The 21,134-nt window shown below is 39.5% G+C and overlaps 1 protein-coding gene and 1 pseudogene across 5 annotated transcripts in view; both read left to right on the top strand.

Moving 5' to 3' along the window:
• Positions 1 to 21,134, top strand: part of ARFIP1 (ADP ribosylation factor interacting protein 1) — an 84,359-nt gene that overhangs the window by 8,605 nt on the left and 54,620 nt on the right. For 4 of the 5 annotated variants that reach the window (XM_059697827.1, XM_059697826.1, XM_059697825.1 and 1 more), the window contains exons 2-3: positions 828 to 907; positions 15,878 to 15,979. In XM_059697827.1, coding sequence (XP_059553810.1) covers positions 830 to 907; positions 15,878 to 15,979 — 180 coding nt within the window. In that variant the 5' untranslated portion in view covers positions 828 to 829. The remainder of the gene's footprint in view (positions 1 to 827; positions 908 to 15,877; positions 15,980 to 21,134) is intronic. The other variant, XM_059697824.1, reaches the window with a different exon arrangement.
• Positions 16,951 to 17,948, top strand: LOC132235460 (large ribosomal subunit protein uL10-like; annotated as a pseudogene).

Below are 21,134 nucleotides of genomic sequence, written 5' to 3'. Positions count from 1 at the left end.
TTGACTTCACTTCTAATGTTTTGCAATTTAGCTAGCCATCTATGAAGAATGAGGCCACAGTACACTGAATAATTTAGAGTTCATTTGCAGTTAGTTTTCTTTCAAGGAGTAATTTAGTTTTGAGAGCCTTATCATTTTACTTCTCATTAGTTTCTCTGTAACACAATCTAAGTGGGAAAATAAAAAAGACTTCTCCAAACAGTTAATTTAGCTACTTGGTTAAAAGTTGGTAATGATGGTGTGGATGGGACTAGTTGAATATCTGTTAGGTTGATTTTTAAATTGTTCCCCATTACTACATGTAATTGGGAATTATCTCAGTTTTTTCTCCTACAGTGAGAAATCTAGTTCTCTGTATCTACATTCTATTTACTTGTTTGTTTAGTTCTATTATCACCTAACATAATTTCAAAATTATTAATCCATACCCCTGTGCAAAACTTTTAGTAATTAGATTAACAGTATATATGTACAGTTATGAATACAGAATATATTAATAGATCTTTTAAATTCTGTTTTATGTCTAAAATGATTTTATCAAAGTATTTTAAATCATTGAGGTATGAAAAAACAAAAAGAAAAAAAACCCCAAAATCATTGACGTATATATTCTTATATTCTGCATACTTTTTCTAAATTTTTGGTTGTGTTTGTTCACTTGTTATAATCAATAGATGCTCATATGATTGTAGATAGCTTTGCAAAACAAATTACTAGTATGACTGAAGTAAATTAGTTATGTTGTGAAATATTTGTAAGGATATTGGGGAAGTGATACAGCGTTTAACTAAATTATTTAATGTGTGCTTAACACATTTTACTTTTAGGCATGTCTGACAGCAGCAATGATACTACTGCTCTTGGTACAATTAAACCAGCCCCCGAAGAAGTCAAGCCTGACTCTGAGGTGATTGGGTGGCATTTACACTGTTATTTAAAGTCAGCCTATCTCAATAAAAGTTTTAGACTCTCCAAGCTGACTTAGTTGGTCTAAACCTGTGCCATTGTAAATAAATGTTTCACACATAGACACAGGAAAGGAGTGGGAGGGGAGGGAGAGATTTCCTCATAAGGGGAAGTAAGTTACCATTTGCTTTTCACATAAAAATTAACATAAAAGTTCAGGTCAAACTATAGTTTCTAAATATGAAATGAGGTTTCTATTGAAATAATAGTAGTTATAGGTTTCACATTTGAGTTAATCTACTCTCATATGCTCTCTTTAGTTAGGTATGCATTAGAATTCAAGTGTAGAGGTTTGTATGTTTTTTAAATACTGAATTCTGGATTTCAGACTCACTGAATCAGAATCTACAGTGACAAACATGGGGCCATGTGTATTTTTTTTTTCTTTTGGAAGTTTTAAAGATGCTTCTAATATATACCACCTAAGAACCACAGTTCTAGTTCATCAGAATAATAAGTATATTAAGAAGTTAATCTTATATTTAAATCAAGTCACTAGGTATTTTTTGTATAACTAATACTAATAATACCTCTCATATTAAATTTTACAGAATAGCACTTTCATATTGTCCCACTTTGGCCCTTAAGACAGTTTGGTGTAATTCACTTAGATAAGTAGAACAGTTATTATTTTCCCCATTTATTTGTTGAACATCTTTAATTTTTAGAGAGGTAGTGACTAACTTTTAGAAATTGGCACGGTTAGAACACAACATGTGGTCTTCTGACTCTAGTTGCAGTGTTTCTGAACCAATTTGCCATCTTTATATGTGGCACAATGCTGGGCACAGTATTTCTTCAATCAAAACAAGACACTGTGCATCTTTGTGACAAGCTTTAATATAGGATTTAGAACTAGATAATTTATTTTTAGTCCAAAAGTCAAATTTGAGTTCTGGTTGGCAAATTATATATTATCTTTGGAGGATTCAGGATTCTTTGTAATTCAAAATAGCTTGGCTTTTACCTATGTCCAAGCAGTGTTGTAGTTATATTTAGTTCTGAGAAACTAGGGAATTATGTATACTATATTTATCTTAACTCATGGATTTGATTTTTTATGATCAGATCTCTGCATCTGTACTATTGAGTGATGATCAAAGGAAGTTTGATGAACTACAGAAAGATTAGCTGCCCAGCCAATGATGGGACTCGTAATGATAAAAGAAAGCATTCTGCAGTGGGGGAGGGGTGTTTACAGTTGTGAGGACACAAAACACAGTTTATTCTTGTATTATTATTAATTATTGTATTATTTTCCATATGAACAACTATAACCTATTTTTGCCTCATCCTGTATTTTGGTTTACCACTGTGAGTTTTGTCTTTGTGAATGTCACTCGGATATATGCTAAACTAGAAGTTTCCTGCTCAATAGAGAGTTAAACTTGGATGATGATGATCTGAAGGAAACTATTGCCAAGTAATTGATTGTTGAAATTTATTTATAAATTAACAATAAAATCCATGTTAGGCATTCCCCATGTGTTTAGCCATACCCAGATGTGCAGCATCCACTGGGAATATTTTAAAAAGACCAGGCGTGTGAGTGTAATATGAATTTATGCCCCAATTTAAAAGCATCATATGAGTTTCTGTTAACTGAAGTAGGATTTAGGAATATTTTGTGACTTTAAAATTTCCCACTATTAGTATTCTATTAACTTAAATCTGCTTTTTTCAAAATTCATAATGAAAACATTTTGGGGGTCATATTTGCTTAGAAGAATTCTTATTTTAATATATTATAGCTTTGTATATGTTTTGTCGATTCTCTTAATTTTAAATGTTCTATACATCAGAATTTTTAGTAATTCAGATTAATTCTAGCAGACCTTTGCACATCACTGGTGGTCAATTTGATGAATGAATTAATTCTCACTCTACTCGTGTAAGTGATCTAGATGTTTTTTAGGAATTGACTATGATGACCTGGGTGATAGTTTTCATTTCCTTAAAAGTAAAACAAACAACAACAATTAAAAACTCCAGCATTTTGAACTGAGTGAAAACATGATCAATTCTGAATAAAAAGAGACTTAAAGTGAATTGCCTTGCTCATGGTCACTTAGCTCATTAATTGCAGAACCCAGGGTAATTTCCTAACTCTTGATCAAATGCTGTTTATGTTAAAATATCTATCTCATCAGTTACCATAAAAATGCTTTCTTCTTCTACATGTTGTGTTTCTGTTTGTTGTTTGTTTTGTTTTTTATGAAATCAGTGTGTGTGGGGTTTTTTCTTTTTGAATTGAAAAAGAGAGAAAAATACGAGTTTGGCTTGCTTTGTATTCTAGTCCAATCTTGATTAGAGCAGATAAAGGTAGATTTTGTTCTTTGTATTTTCAATATTCAAACTTTATACCTTGAAATGTGTTTAAACTGCTGCTTCTGTAGCCTAATAGGCACCATTCACTGAGAACCTTTTAGGTGCCAGCCTGGGTTTTAAAAATATCTTATTTAATGCTACAGTAACCCTGTTTGCAGTTGAGGTTTTCTACTTCATTTTATAGATGAGGCAATAGAGACCTGGAAGTGTTAACATAGCTAATGGAAAAGAGCTATGACTTGAACCCAAGAAAGTAGAAAAGATAAGTGAATATAAGAAACTAATTAGGACAAAATTATTTGAAGGTAGAAGTAAGGAAGTTTGGAAAACAAGCACATAAGTTGTATTTTTAGCAAAAAGGGAGGCAAGCAAATTAATTATGTCAGGAACTTATTAGCATATCCTAAGATTATTGACTGAATTCTTCTTGTCTGTCTGCCCTGCAATATATTTACATTAATACATATACTAATTTCTAATATTTAAGAAAATATACAAATATTTGCATCCTTCTTTTACATAATTCAGATCTAAAATGTAAATTGGGTACAGATCCTGCACTCAAGCTATGTGTTGATTAATATAGGAAATTTTTAAATAAATAAAATATAGACTAATCATACAGATGAAGAATTGTAGCAGTTCAGAGGAGTATCAGCAGTTCAGAGGAATATCACTGAAGGTGGCATTTAAACTGAATCTTACTGTGTGGGTAGAATTTGAGCATATGAGCAGTGATGGTCCCTGCTTGTACAAAGACATAGAGAAAGGAAGTTGAGACATGTATAAGAAAGTGTAAGCCCTGCTGGTGTGGCTCAGTGGTTGAGCATCAACCCATGATGGTTTGATTCCTGGTCAGGGCAATGCCCAGGTTGTGGGCTTGATCCCCAGTAGGGGGCATGAAGGAGGCAGCAGATCATGATTCTCATCATTGATGTTTCTATCTTCCCCCCCGCCCATTCCTCTTTCTGAAATCAATAAAAAAATATTAAAATTTACTCCGTTGAATTAGAAGAAAGTGTGAGTAGTTAAGTTTGATTTAATAGGCTATCTGAAGAAGTGTAATTTACAGATAGTTCAGGTCATGAAAGGATTTTGAGTGTCAGGAGGAGTTGGCTTTTATGTTGTAAACATTGGGGAGGGACATAGACAAGTTTAAACATATACATAAATACATAAATTATTTTATAACTAGAGGCCTGATGCATGAAATTCGTGCAAGAGTAGGCCTTCCTTCCCCTGGCTGCTGGTACCGGCTTCCCTCTGGCACCCAGGACCCAGGCTTCCCTCGCAGCCACGGCTCCATCTGGAAGGTCATCTAGAAGGATGTCCGGTCTAGTTAGCATATTACGCTTTTATTATTATAGATGTAAAGTAGTCCTTACTACTATAAAGCAAGATAAGGACTAAAGAGTATTGAAGGCTGCTGATTTACATCAGTTGGTTGGGTTTCCCTTCTTAGATGGCATTTGAGCAGAAACCTGAATGACAGGGAGCATCATGTGAAAATCTGGGTGGGAGTAAGAACCTTCAAAAAGGAGGAAACAGCAAGGGCAAAAATAAGATTGGTGTGTTTGAGGAACAGTGGTGAAGGGTTCTAGGGCTGGAACTAAATGTCAGTGAGGACAGAGTAGGAGGAAATGTGGGCCAAGTGGTAGCTAGGATCTAAGATGGGCTTAACATGGAAATGAGAATGACAGGTAGAAGATGACAAAGTTGGGAGAAGATTTGAAATGCAGTATTCAGGTAGCTTGTAGTTGAAAATATAAGACAAATTAGGTGATGACGCTCTATATTACAAAGCCACGCCTCTCAAAACTGCCTGGTACTGGCACAAGAACAGACATATAGACCAATGGAAACAGAACAGAGGATCCAGAAATAAACCCAAGCCATTATGCTCAATTAATATTTGCAAAGGCAAGAGCATAGAATGGAGTCAAGACAATCTCTTCAATAAATTGTGTTGGGAAAATTGGTCAGACACATGCAAAAAACTGAAACTAGATCACCATCTTACACCATATACAAAAACAAACTCAAAATGGTTAAAGGATTTAAGTGTAAGATGGGAAACCATAAAAATCTTAGAATACTCCATAGGCAGCAAAATATCAGACATATGTTGTAGCAATATCTTTACTGATACAGCTCCTAGGGCAATGGAAACGAAGGAGAAAATAAACAAATGGGATTACATCAAAATAAAAAGCTTCTGCACAGCAAAAGAAACCATCAACAAAACAACAAGAAAGCCCACTGCATGGGAGAACATATTTGCCAATGCTATTTCAGATAAGGATTTAATCTCCAAAATTTATAGGGAACTCATACAACTTAACAAAAGGAAAATAAACAATCCAAACAAAAAATGGACAAAGGCCTAAGTAGACACTTTTCGAAAGAGGACGTACAGATGGCCTAGAGCAGTGGTTCTCAACCTTCTGGCCCTTTAAATACAGTTCCTCATGTTGTGACCCAACCATAAAATTATTTTTGTTACTACTTCATAACTGTAATGTTGCTACTGTTATGAATCGTAATGTAAATATCTGATATGCAGGATGGTCTTAGGCGACCGACCCCTGTCTAAGGGTCATTCGACCGCCAAAGGGGTGGCAACCCACAGGTTGAGAACCGCTGGCTTAGAGACATATGAAAACATGCTCAAAGTCACTAATCATCCGAGAGATGCAAATCAAAACAACAATGAGGTACCATCTCACACCTGTCAGAAAGGCGATCATTAAAAAATCAACAAACGACAAGTGTTGGTGAGGATGTGGAGAAAAAGGAACCCTCGTGCACTGCTTGGTGGGAATGCAGACTGGTGCAGCCACTGTGGAAAACAGTATGGAGTTTCCTCAAAAAGTTAAAAATGGAACTCCCATTTGACCCAGTAATCCCACTTCTAGGACTGTATCCCAAGAAACCAGAAACACCAATCAGAAAGGATATATGCACCCCTATCTTCATAGCAGCACAATTTACCATAGCTAAGATTTGGAAACAGCCTAAGTACCCATCAGCAGATGAGTCAATTAATAAACTGTGGTACACCTACACAGTGGAATACTATGCTGCTATAAAAAAGAAGGAACTTTTACCATTTGCAACAGCATGGATGGAACTGGAGAGCATTATGCTAAGTGAAATAAGCCAGTCAGGGAAAGATAAATGCCACATGATCTCATATGTGGGATATAATGATCAATATAATCTGATGAACAAAAATGGATCCAGAGACAAAGTGGCACTGAGCAGACCGTCCAACCTTGGGGAGAAGGCATGAGGGGGGTGGTTAGAGATCAACCAAAGAACTTGTATACATGCATATTAGCATGACCAATGGGCACAGACACTGGGGCAGTGGGGGCTTGCTCTTGGGGATGGGAGTGGCCGGGGGGGCATTAATGAGGGGGAAAAGGAGACAAGTAATACTTTAAACAATAAAAAAAAATTAAGTGTTGATGCTAATAGATTAAAATATTTGGTAAGAAAAATTTACAACATAAAAATTAAATAGTAAAGGATTCCCATGTACTTATCTTCCAGGCTTAATAATTATTTGGATTTTACATTTGCTGTATCCATTCCTTTATAATAATACACTAGGTTTGAGGGTCATCTTCTTTTTAAAACCATAAAATTGCCAAGATAGATAGAAAAAATAAAAAAATTAATAAGGCTACAAACAGTAACATTTGTGACCATACTTCAACTCTTTCTTGATATTGGTCCATTTTAGAAAAGTGTAGTTAGGGTACCTACCCATAGTGACAAAGTTAGGAAGAGTAGCTGTATTGGTAAATGCTAGTGTTGATGGAACTACTCCGTTATTTGTCCTGTTGGTCCTGAGCTGAAATTAATGTACTATAATATAACATCTTTGCATAGCATATTCAATTTTCCAAGCAATTTCACATTTGATTTTTATAAGAGCTGTATGACATATAGGTGAGGTTAATAATCATCCTATCTAATAAAAGAGAAACATGGTAATTAGCGTACGGCCGCTACCCTTCCCATTGGCTAATCAGGGCGATATGCAAATTAACTGCCAGCCAAGATGGTGGCTGGCAGCCAGGCAGCTGGAAGCGAACATGAGGCTTGCTTGCTTCAGTGACGGAAGACTCCAACGTTCCCCGCCTGATGCTGCCGGCCTTTGAGCTGCAACTCTAAGCAACTATGTTACAAATATAGAAGCTAAACAAAACCCCAGAAACCTGCTTTAGTCCGCCGGGCTTCAGCCAGCAGGATCGCAACATTGTTTCAAATACAGAAGGTAAACAAAGGCCAGAAACCTGCTTTCAGCAGCGGAGGCCTAAGAGCTGGAGCCAGAGCTAAAGCTGGCCCAGAATAAAAAAGAAAAAAGAAAAAAAGGAGCGGTTGGGAGCTTCAATCACCCCCAGCCTGAAAACAGCCCTCAGCCCCTCACCCAGACTGGACAGGCACCCCAGTGGGGATCCCCACCCTGAAGGGTGTGTGACCAGCTGCAAACCGCCATCATCCCCTCATCCAGGCTGGCCAGGCACCCCAGTGGGGACCCACACCCTGATCCAGGACACCCTTCAGGGCAAACCAGCCAGCCCTCACCCATGCACCAGGCCTCTACCCTATATAGTAAAAGGGTAATATGCCTCCCAGCACCGGGATCAGCGGAGCCACAAGGCCTCCCGGCACCAGGATCAGAGTGACAGGGGGCAGCACCCAAACCCCCTGATCGCCCTGCAGCTCTGTGTGTGACAGGGGGCGGGGCCACAACCTCCCTATCCGCCCTGCTCTGTTCGTGACAGGGGAAGGCGCCCCAACCCCCTGATCGGCCCTGCTCTGTGTGTGACAGGGTGCGGTGCCCTAACCCTCCCTCCCCCCACAGGCCCTGCTGTGTGTGTGACGGGGTAGAGCCATAACCTCCCCATCAGCCCTGCCCTGAGTGTGACAGTGGTGGCGCCCCAACCCCCTGATCGGCCCTGCTCTGTGGGTGATAGAGGATGGCGCCCCAACCCCCTGATCTGCCCTGCTCTGTGTGTGACAGGGGCTAGTGCCCCAACTCCCCTATCGGCCCTACTCTGTGAGTGAGGGGGGGAGCTCCTCAACCCCCTAATGGGCCCTGCTCTGTGCATGACAGGGGGGAGCTCCCCAACCCCCTGATGGGCCCTGCTCTGTGCGTGACAGGGTATGGAGCCCTAACCCCCCTGATGGGCCCTGCTCTGTGCGTGACGGGGCAGCGCCCCAACCCCCTGATTGGCCCTGCTCTGTGCGTGACGGAGTGGCGCCGCAACCTCCCCATCGACCCTGCCTTGAGTGTGACAGAGGACGGTGCCCCAACCCCCCAATCGGCCCTACCCTGAGCGTGACTGAGGGTGGCATCGCAACCTCCCGATCCTCCCTGCTCTGTGCATGACAGGGGGCGGCACCCCAACTCCCCAATCGGCCTAAGTCAGCAGGGCGTTATCTCCTGAGGGGTCCCAGACTGCGAGAGGGCACAGGCCGGGCTGAGGGACCCACCCTTCCCGCCCCCCCCCAAGTGCACAAATTTTTGTGCACCGGGCCTCTAGTCCTATATAATAAAAGCCTAATATGCTAAGTGTCCAGTCGTCCATTCAACCAATCAAAGCATAATATGCTAATGATATGCTAAGGCTGCTCATCCACTCACTATGATGTGCACTGACCACCAGGGGGCAGACAGCCAACTGGTAGGTTAGCTTGCTGCTGGGGTCCGGCAGATCAGGACTGAGCGAGACGGGCCGGACATGCCCTGGAGCTCTCCCACGGGCCCTCCTCAGCTGGCCAACCTCCTGTGTCTCTCCCTGGCCCTGATCATGTACCGGTGGAATCCCTCGGCCTGGCCTGCTCCCTCTCTCAATTCGGGAACCCTCGGGGGATGTCGGAGAGCTGGTTTCGGCCCGACGGTAGAACGGTAGAATGACCAGTTGCTATGACATGCACTGACCACCGGGGACAGACGCTCAACGCAGGAGCTGCCTCCTGGTGGTCAGTATGCCGCTCAGCCAGAAGCTGGGCTCATGGCTGGCGAGCGCAGCGACGGTGGTGGGAGCCTCTCCCACCTCTGTGGCAGTGCTAAGGATGTCTGACTGACGGCTTAGGCCCGCAGGGAGCAGGCCTAAGCCGTCAGTCAGACATCCCCCGAGGGCTCCTGGTCTGTGAGAGGGCGAAGGCCAGGCTGAGGGATCCCTCTGGTATTTTATAAATGAGGATATTGACTTAGGGAGGTAAAGTGACTTAGAGAAAGGGGCAGAACTGGACCTTAAATTCTTGTCTCCTGTTACCTTGCTTAGTTCTCAGGGTCCATGTAGTAGGCTTGTTCACCTAATACTTTTGAACCATATTGAATTAACACTTTGTAATAAATACATTAACCATTTTTTAAAGAAGGCCATATTTTACCAATACAGAAGGCAATTTCAAAGACTATTTGAATTATGAGTTCCATAGAATTGCTTTTTCTTTTTGTAGGCAAAGAAAAATCTCAATAATTTTTTCTGACACAGAAGGCATTTGTGCTTTTTGGTATTGGAACAAACAATATATGGCCTCTGTTAACATGCATAATCAGCCCACTAAGCACTGCGGCTTTCATTGTCTGAATTGTAACAATTAGAGTTGAGTATTTGGGGCTTATTTTCTTCTTTCACGCTGTTTGCTTTCTGCACTGTTTTTGTTTTGTTTTTTCTAGAATTGACTGAAATTAAGAATTTAGTCCTTTAGATGAGAAGAAAATATAACCATTATTTGATAGCAGAACAAAGTACCAGTTGAATATATGCAGCCAGTGAACTGAGCACCAGAAACACTTTTTAATGAAGTTTCAAATAACTTTTTTTAAATGGTAGATTTAAGAAACAATTGGAAAAACTTTAAGTTTATTATTATAATACCACTTTATTTTTGCTGGCTCAGTAGTAAATTAAAGAACAATGTTAAATGTGTGTTTTAGAAGATACAAAGCCCTGTACAATTCCAGATGTCTAATTAAGACTAAGACATATTTCTTTCCATCCTTTCTAGAAAGTTTCTACCTTGTTTCTGAGCATTTTCTAAATTGGGATTTACCATTAATATTTTCAAATGCCATATCTTGCATTATTAAGATAGATATTTTTAGTATTTGGGTCAAAATTGTTAATGTTACATTTTATTTTCCATGGAGTGTTCACCAACAAATGCTGACTGTCAAATGTAAAGCCTTTCAAAATGTGTCAGGTGTATTTTCAGGATTTGAAAAACAAGTAGTGCCAGAAAAAATTACTTGAGCTTTTTTCTTTTAGCCTAGGTCTTGGGCACCTACAGAAAAGGCTGTAGCCTAGGCGTTGAATTGACAGGGAGAGAAGAGTCACTGTGCGTTCTGAGGGTGAAGATGAAGTTAATAAACATTTGGTTGCCTAATTGACCAGTATAGAGAGTGTTAGGGAAGAGTATGGTATGAGAAGCAGCTGGAGAAGTAGGTAGGGGTCAGATTGTAAGCAGTTTATAAGCCATGTGAAAGCTATTACGGTATGGAGAATGTTGCACAATTATCAGTATTTTGGGCTTTTATGTAATAAGACATAGGCTCTGCCTTTCCCTAGCCTCATCTTGTAGAGACTTTCCCCAACACTGGAAGAGGGCTGTGACTGGGCAGCCATAAAAATAAGGTAGATGTAATACTTGGCTAAAGCCTGACTTGGCAAACCAAAATGAGGCAGTTCTCTTTTGCTGTTTTAAAAGATCTAGGATGAGAGCCACTGGATCTGAGGAACAGAGGGATTTTGTTAATGCTCTGCTGTTTTTTAGATACTCTCTTAGAGACAAGTACTTGTGATTTTCAGACTTGAATCAAACAGGGAAGAGGTCTGTAAGTGACACTTGGGACTGCAGTAATTTTCATAGTGAGAGGGTATTGGTCTCATTTATTTTTGTCATGGAGATATATTTTGGGAAATGACAAACTTTGTTTGCTACTGAATTATAGAGCTGCAAGCTAGTCCCTCCTGGTATCTTATCAGGGCCATATGCCTCCCCCCATCAGACTAGTGTGGTCTCTGTGGGTGGATTTGGGGCTTGCAGAAAAAATAGATCCTCTATCTTTAAAGATTATAGAATAGAACTTTACCCTTAAAAAACATCAACAGATTGTTGAGGTAAAATTTACATATGATATACTCTGATGAGTTTTGACAAATGCATAAACTTGGGAAACCATAATCACAGTCAAGATACGGAAGTTTTCATTATCCTGAAGTTTCCTGTACTCTTTACAGTTAATCCTCCCCTACCTAACCCCTTTCCCCAGGCAATAGCTGATCTGTCATGCTAGATTAGTTTTATATGTTCTAGAGTTCTGTATAAATAGAATGATATAGTATGTATTACTTTGTGTCTTACTTTTTTAGCTCAGCATTATGTTTTGAGATTAAGCAACAGTTATTGCATATATCAGTAATTCATTACTTTTTACAGCTGAGGAATATCCCGTTATATGTATATTACACAATTTGTTTATCCGTTAACCTATTGGTGGACATATTTTATTTTATTCTTATTTTTGGGCTCTTAGGAGTAAAGCTGCTATGAATACATATATACAAGTGTAATCAGGACATTTGTTTTAATTTCTCTGGTGAATGCTTAGGTGTAGAATGGCTGAGTCATATTGACTATTATAAGAAACTGCTAAGCAGTTCTCCAAAATGAAGTACTTTTTAATATTCTCTCCAGCAGTGTATGCAAGTTCCCAATTACTCTTTACCAACACTTAGTATTGTCAGCCTTTTTAAACTTTAGCTATTGTAGTGGGTATATATACAGGGTGTCCCCAAAATATGTATACACACTTTAACAGCTGATAGCTCAATTGATGTTTCTTTCTTTTTAGATTTGACACATTGGAATTAATAGTTATTCAAAGTGTTTATACATTTTTTTGGAGACACCCTGTAGTTGTACCTTATTGTGGTTTTAAATTGCATTTCCTTGATGATTAGTGATGTGAGTATCTTTTCATGTATTAACTTGCCATTCATTTTTGTGTGTGTGTGTGAAGTGCTTGTTAAATTTTTGGCCATAAAAATGTTTTCTTATTATTTACACTAGGGGCCCAGTGCACAAAATCATGCACCTTGAAAGGAACTGTGGGCCGCGAGGCTGTGGTGGGCACAGGGGCGGGTCTTGGCCCATCCTCCACAGCCCCCTCGGCCCCTCCTGCCGCGGTCCCTGGTCCCCTCTCTGCCAGCAGCCCCGCTCCCACCACTCCCACATGCTGACAGCATTGGCCCTGCTCGTACTTGCAGATGGCACGGAGAGATTGGGGCTGGGCACTGGCAGTGGGTGCAAGCAGGGCTGGCGCCAGCAGCAGGTGCAAGTGCTGGGCGGGAGCAAAGAATTTTCAGTAACCACCAGAGGCTTGCCCCAGTGACAGCGACCGACCTGCACCCTGCCTTGGTCTGGCACCCCCCGGCTCACTTGCTCCACCATCCCGCTGCAGCCAACTCTTACCATGTTCTGCACTCTGCCTGCTGCCTACACCTGCCATGTTCTGTGCACGCCTCCTGGTGGTCAGCGCATGTCATAGCGACTGGTTGTTCGGTTGTTCTGCCGTTCGGTCTATTTGCATATTAGGGTTTTATATAGAGAGATATTTGGAACACCAGCCATTTGTCAGATACATTCATATTTTACATCTATTTTCTCCCAGTTTGTGGTTTGCCTTTTCATTTTTTTCCCTCTTTTTTTTGTTAATCCCTCCAGGATACCTTTTCCATTGATTTTCAGACAGAGGGGAAGGTGGGGGGAGACAGTGAGAGAGACACATCTCGAACTTTTATTCTATCTTAGAATTTTTATAACTCTGCTTACATTGCCCATTTCTTCATGTATGCTGTCTCTTTTATCCATTACAGCCCTTACCATATTATTCATAATTATTTTAAATTTCTGGTCTGATAATTTCAACATCCTTGCCATGACTGGCTGTGATGCTTGCTTTGTTGTCTTCAAATTGTGTCTGTTTTATTTTATTTTTTGCCTTTGGAGGACCTGGTAATTCTTTCTTGTTAGCCAGACATGAAACATTGAGTAAAAGGAACTGCTATTGATAGGCTTTTAACAATGTATTGATAAGGTGTAGGAGGAGGGACGCATTCTCTAGTCCTATGCTTAGGTCTCAGTCTTTAGCAAACCTGTGCCTCTGGACTGGGAACTTCACCATTGTTTCTCATTTTTCTCTACCCCCTCTTAGGTGTGTCAGGATGGTCAGAGTGGGCTGGATTTAGGTATTTTCCTTCTTCAGATCAGTTAGGCACTGATTGTATCCAAGAAGGTTAGGTTCTGCTTTCTCCTGGGGTAGGCCTTGTTAAGAACAGAGTACTCTGGCCCTGACTGGTTTGGCTCAGTGGATAGAGCGTCGTCCTGTGGACTGAAAGGTCCCAGGTTCTATTCCGGTCAAGGGCATGTACCTTGGTTGTGGGCACATCCCCAGTGGCGGGTGTGCAGGAGGCTGCTGATGGATGTTTCTCTCTCATCGATGTTTCTAACTCTCTATCCCTCTCCCTTCCTGTCTGTGAAAAATCAATAAAATATATTTTTTTAAAAAAAGAACAGAGTGCTCTGGTGTATTTCAAAAAAACGGTTCCATTTCTCTTCCCCTCACTGGAAGGATGAGGGGTTTTTTCTCCAGTATTTACTATGCTAACCTGGTCCAGCTCCTGGAGGTAAAACTCACAATATTGTGGGCCCTTCCTTATTCTCTCTAGAGTTTTTAACACTCAGAATCGTCCATACCTGAACCTCCAGCAATTCGTCAGGTTTCCCTACCCGAGCTAGTTGCTGAGGTCTTTTACACTGGCGAGTCTTCGCTCTGGTAAGCCATGACTCCCTGTATTTGCCTGTCTCTCCAATTTTGAGGCAGCAGTTTGCCCCTGTGTTCTCCCCTCGCTTATGAATCCAAAAAGAGTTGTTGACTTTTCAGTCTGTTCAGCTTCTTACTTGTTAAGATGAAGTGGCAACTTCTAAGCTCCTTACATTCAGAAATGGAAACTAGAAGTCCACCCTCAAAGTCAAGACTTAGTGTTTCCCCACCCCAAGATAACCATGCTTCTGCCTACAGTCATCATAACTCATTAGTTTATTTTTGAATCAAATCATATAGTATGTACTCATTGAGTCTGGCTTCATTTGCTCAACATTATGTCTGTGAGATATATATGAATAAGCCTTTTATATTTATTAGAAGTAGAGAGTAGAGCACAAAACTATTTGCATTAACACTTGCTTTTAATAGAATAACAGCTTATAAAAATCCCCTTAATTAATGTTCTTGGCAGTAGGTTCAGGCCTATAGATTAAACACACACACACACACACACACACACACACACACACTCTTATTTTAGTTTGATTTAATTTTGGTAATTCTATGCATGCGATATCAGGAGTAGCAGCTAGATTCAGGTCTGAGCATTAGAACACATATTGTTAGATATTGATTCTGTTGCTGACATATATCTCTCTATTAAGGCCTTTCTTCTAGTGGGCACCATTGTTAAGTGTGTGTGAAGATAGAGAGGCACCTGTTCTCTGTGAAAAGTGTTAACTGTTAGCCTATTTACTTTGAAGTTTTTTTTATTTTTAAAATAAGAGAAAATATATTATTTTTAAGATTCTTCACAGATATGAAATTTTCATTTTAGCTTGTAGCCAAACGTTTCTTTAAATCACATATGATTGGAGCAAGAAAAATTTTTACCAACCATAATTGATGTTCTGTTATTGATGAACCATATTTAGTTTCTGAAAGAAATTTATATTTTCTGTGGTTACAAAATTAAGGGATGTATTTTTAAACATTATTTGACTTTTAGGGCAGTAAAGTCAGAGTATAAAAATTTATTCTTCTAGTATAGAAGTTTCAAAAATTTTGTTATATCAGGGGAACACTTTATATAAAAGCTGGCATAGAAACCCATTTTATACAATCGGAAAAGTATAGCTGCTTTAGTTTAATTAAAAATCAAGCTTGTTTTTCTCTGTAATATTTTCTCCAGTTATAAGTGATAGTCTATCATAACACTATTTATAAGGCAAAGATATTGCCCCCTGGCACTTGTAACAAGTAACTTGTGGGAGTTTTTGTTGTTGTTTTAAATATATTTTTATTGATTTTAGAGAGGAATGGAGCGGGAAAGAGAAACATCAGTGATGAGAAAGAATCATTGATCAGCTGCCTCCTACATGCCCCCTGTTGGGGATCAAGCCCACAGCCCGGGCATGTGCCTTTGATTGGAATCGAACACAGGACCCTTTAGTCCGCAGGCCAATGCTCTATCCACTGCGCCAAACCCGCTAGGGCTGGTAACTTGTGTTTTTAATATAAAAATTTAAGTTGAGTTCAGTTTTAAAAGCCACATGCATTTTTATCATATTAATATCATGTTTACTATGTAAGTATTAAGTAAATTATAAATTAATTTTTTTAATGCTGGCTTTTAAGTCCCTTAAACATGAATATAGTCTTTTGAATTTTGCCTTTTATAATTTGGTGTTATTTATGACTTTTTTTTTTTTTTTTGCCTCCTTTTTGTAGGAGTCTACCATGGCTCAAGAGTCTCCCAGAAATTCAGCAGCAGAAATTGCGGTGACTAGTAATGGAGAGGTTGATGACTCACATGAACATGGCTTTAATAAGGTAAAAACACTTTTCTTTTTCTTAATATAAAGAATCATGATAAGCCCTTAAATGTTGAGACAAAAGTAATAGTGTTTAACATAGGAATATTTTCTTAGATTGACCGAAATGCCAGGAATCTAATTTATCATGTAGGGATGACTAGGTATGTCATAATAGTGATTTGTCAAGATTAAGCCTCAGGCCAGTAAGCATTTAGGCTTTGATGTTATCAATAATTCTATTGATAACAGCATAAGAGTGTGCCTGACACTTTTGGCATATCCTATATCAGGGGTGGGCAACCTTTTTGTGAGTGCGTGCCAAAACCAGCAAAATCTCTGACTCAAAATTCTGCGTGCCAACCCTAATTTTTTGAGAACATGTTATGCCTACTTGATATCTCTTAAGGTGTACGTATGTGAAGAACCTTGAAGAAATAATAAAATTCATTGGCGCGACAAAAACACAGTATATGATGATGAAAAATACATTTATTTTTTAATGTATACATGTACACTGATAGTCCGACAGAAAACTTAATGGCTCTGTTTGATATTATCAGTGGGACTTTTGCTGCTGCATCACTGATGACAGAGATTTCACATCAGGTTTATGTTTCGTGACCTTCAGAGATATGCACGAGCTACTACTTTCATCCGTCAGGCTACTCCTATTATGAGACTTAACAAAATTCATTACTGAGAACAAAGATTCACAAGCGTATGTGGATGAAACCAAAACACTGATCGGATCTTGGAAGGCAGGGAGAGTAAAGGCAGAGGCATAGAAATTGCTCTTCCCCTCTCTCGTCAATCCATGTCTATGGTCTTTAAGATAACTTGTTATGTAAACTTATTTATTTATCTAAGATGCACCTACACTGAATTTATCTGAAAAATAAAAAAGTCGATATTAAGAAAAAAAATTGTAGCTCTCGCCAGGCGTCCTTGTGGGAGTGACATCGTCTTTAAACCCTGCATGGCAATCCCTGACGCACTGCCGTGATGCCCAGGGAAGACAGGGCGACTGGAAGTCCAACTACTTCCTTAAGATCATCCAACTTCCGGATGATTATCCAAAATGCTTCATTGTGGAGCAGACAGTGTGGGCTCCAAGCAGATGCAGCAGATCCGCAGGTCCCTCCGCGGGAAGGCTGTGGTGCTGATGGGCAAGAACACCATGAGGCGCGAGGCCATCCAAGGACACCTGGAAAACAGCCCAGCTCTGGAGAAACTGCTGCCTCAGATCCTTTGTGTTCACCAAGGAGGCCCTCACTGAGATCAGGGACCTGCTGCTGCCCGTGCTGGTGCCATTGCCCCGTGTGAGGTCACTGTGCCAGCCCAGACCACTGGTCTGGGGCCAGAGAAGACCTCCTTCTTCCAGGCTCTAGGCATCACCACTAAAATCTCCAGGGGCACCACTGAAATCCTGAGGGATGCACAGCTGATTAAGACTGGAGACAGAGTGGGAGCCAGCGAAGCCACACTGCTGAACAAGCTGAACATCTCCCCCTTCTCCTCTGGGCTGATCATCCAGGAGGTGTTTGACAATGGCGGCATCTACAACCCGGAAGTGCTTGACATCACAGAGGAAACTCTGCATTCCCGCTGCCTGGAGGGTGTCCACAGTGTTGCCAGCGTACGCCTTCACATTGGTGACCCAACTGTTGCATCAGTACCCCATTCTATTATCAATGGGTATAAGCGAGATCTGGCTTTGTCTGTGGAGACTGATTACACCTTCCCACTTGCTGAAAAGGTCAAGGCCTTGGCTGATCCATCTGCTTTTGTGGCCGCTGCCCCTGTGACCACTGCTGCTCCTGCTGCTGCTGCAGCCCCAGCCAAGGTTGAAGCAAAGGAAGAGTCGGAGGAGTCAGACGAGGATATGGGATGTGGTCTCTTTGATTAATTACCAAAAAGCAACCAGCTCAGCCAACTCTATTTGAGAAACAAGGAAATAAAGCTTACTTCTCTTAAAAAAAAAAAAATTGTAAATGGAAGATTATAAGAGAGGGTTTCGCATGCCAGCAAAAGTTACTGGCGTGCTATGTTTGGCACGCGTGCCAGGAATTGCCCACCCCTGTCCTATATAATAAAACCCTAATATGCAAATTGACTGAACTGTGGAATGACCGGTTGCTATGACACACACTGACTACCGGGGGGCAGACACTCAATGCAGGAGCTGCCCCCGACTGGGAGGTGACTGGCAGTGGCAGCGTCCTGGATTGGGAGAGGATGCAGGCCCGTCTGAGGACCAGCCCCCTTTCCCTGCCCTTTGGGGCACAAATTTCTTGCACCGGGCCTCTAGTAACTTTATAAAACTACTTAATTTTGTTTGCTATAAGAAAAAATATTAACGCTAGGTTATCCTTTTAAACATTGGCACTGTCTGATCTCTTTTTTATGTGTCCTTAGTACATAATTCCTAAGTAGACTGCTTTTGACTTTGCTGTTCACTTTTCTAAAGTTAACTTTCAAAAAACATGCTTGACTCAGTGAAAAATGAAATTAGGGGTGCTTTGAATTTTAATCTGCCTTTCATTTGATATTGAAATGTAATGCATTTTAATGGCAACACCATGGGTTTGCAGATGATCTGGGATTAAATGTCAGTTATGCAATTTCTAGTGTTGAAACCTTGGGCAGGTATTTATTTAATCCCCTCATTTTTGCTTTCTAATCTCTGTAAATGAGAATCTTACTTTCGTAGGGATATTAACATTAAATGGGATAAAGTAAATAATATGTTGAATATAGTCCTAGAAATGATAGTGATGGCTACTATTTCTGGAGCTATTTTCATTAAATACCCCTTTTAATGTTATTTGGTACATGTGTACAACTTTAAATAACTTGTAAAATATAGTTTTCATATTCTTGAAAATAATTATATTATCATTTTACAGTTTAAATGGAGCTCTCTTTATTTCATATGTTTAAGAATAAAATACTTTAACAGGTGATATTTTAGATCAGAATTTCTCAATCTCAGCACTATCAGCATTTTGGACCAGATCAATTTCCTTGTTGTGGCCTGTGCATGTAGGATCCCTGTTCTTTCCCTACAAATACCAGTAGCACCCTCCAGTTGTGACAAGCAAAATGTCTCCGAACATTGCCAATGTCCTAGGAGTGGGGAAAAACTTGCCTCTGTATGAGTTCTTTGCTTATGAAGTCAAAGCTGGTTAACTTATTGCTTTATAAGTTTACTCATTTGTTCATGTCAAGTTCTTTTTTTGGAGATTCCCCTGCAGTGCTATTTCACTTTCTACTGAGAGGTAAGAGAACAAAGGAGATGTCCTGAAGGTCTTCCCTACTTGGATGTAATTTTAAAACTGGGAAAGGCTCCTTAGAAGCAACAATGCACTTCAAACAGCACTTCACCTCCCTAAAAGAAATCCAACATCATAAAACTTGTTTCCATTTTTACCTGCTCTTATAAAAAATACATGCATGATGAGAGTTTCTTACATATTTAATATGCTTTAAATAGTATAAAAATTGGCCGTGTGATCCCTTTTACCATGAGTAAAAGATAGTATTTTAAAAGCAGCTTTTGACTATGTTGAATAAATTACACTCAGGATCTACTAGGCATATACAGGGTTGGGGGGAAAGTAACTTTACAGTTGTTTGTATGGAAAATAATATGATAATAATATTAAGTAATAATATTATAAATAAACTCTAGCCCGGCCACTATGGCTCAGTGGTTGAGTAAACTAGGAGGTCATGATGCGATTCCCGGTAGGGGTTGTGCAGGAGGCAGCTGATCAGTGATTCTCTCTGATCAGAGACAGATGTTTGTGTCTCTCCCTCTCCCTTCCTTTCTGAAATCAACATATATATATATATTGAATAAGCTCTGTTTTGCATACTCAAAACTGTAAACCAACTTGTGCCCCACCCTGTATTTCCTACATTTTGGCACACTTTCCCTTTAGTATTTTCTGATCAATAAAAGGGAAATTGCATTTAATCTTATCCACATTTCTATTTTAATAAAAGTTTATGAAAATGTTAAAGTGTATTTATTACCAGTAGACCATATTTTATGGGCCAAGAAAGATCTCATGTAAAACTGGATCATGACCACTTTTCTGTGATATTTTACTTATATACATCTTCCTTTTATACATATTTGCTGTCTAAAATTATATAATGGCTTTTATTTAATGGATACTGCATAATGCACTTTAAAAAATACAGTCTTGTATAAAATGAAGACTGTCGTTTATTAAGTTGTCATAACTTAGCTGGCCTGTTGGTGTCACTGTGGCACAGGCAGTGAAATTACAAATGTTTTTTTTTTTTTGTCTCATCTTTCATTTTTCATTTGATTTCTCTTTTTAGTCTGATCTAAGAAAGGCTCTGGTTAGAGTCTTCACATTCACATAGAGATTTTAATGTATGAACCTGTCATAGGGATTCTCTGGCAGCACTTTAACATCTGTTAATGTTTTGAGGTTTATTACTCTTTTATTAAGATGAGAGGCATAGGATAATGATCTTAATATTATCGCAGTTTATTTGGAGCAAAAATATTTTTGCTTTTTAATAAAAGGTAATTTGTATTTTTTGGAGATTAGAAAAGTTCATCTCTAAGAGTACAAATTACTCTTTGACTTGTAACTGCGTATTATAATTTATTGTTATACTACTGGCCACAATATTAGATTAGAAATGTGCAATTTGTTGCATGAAATAAAGAGAAGAAGCAAATATTAGCTTCATATGGTAAAATTTCTTGTAAATTAAGTTATATTTGGCAGATTTAGAGAAATTACCTTAGTAGGTATAGCTAAAAGGAAACTTCTTGTGGTTGGCCCAAAACTAAGATCCACAATTTAGGTTTTTTCACCTATGGACTTTTCCCTCTAGAAAAAATTTTCATATACATAGGATACCAAGTTTTATATTCAATTTTAGGGAGTTTAGCACCCCCCCCTAAACCCTATCTTTGGATCCTTAGGTTCCCTGCGTCTTAAAAACTCCTGGTCTGCAAGTTTTGAGTTAAATCACAGGATATTAGTTAAGTGGGAGTACCTTTGAGATCCCCAAGTCTCACTACTTTTCCCAAGAGATTGGAATCACCGTTAGGGCAGAGATAGTGTGTAGCACACAACACTGTTCTGGTTAACAGTAGTTGTTCGATAAAGGAATTAATTCCA

Source organism: Myotis daubentonii, chromosome 5 (genome assembly GCF_963259705.1).
Source record: "Myotis daubentonii chromosome 5, mMyoDau2.1, whole genome shotgun sequence".
Lineage (NCBI taxonomy): Eukaryota > Metazoa > Chordata > Mammalia > Chiroptera > Vespertilionidae > Myotis > Myotis daubentonii.
Note: the sequence above shows the minus strand (reverse complement) of the source record. Positions and strands in the feature narration are given on the sequence as shown.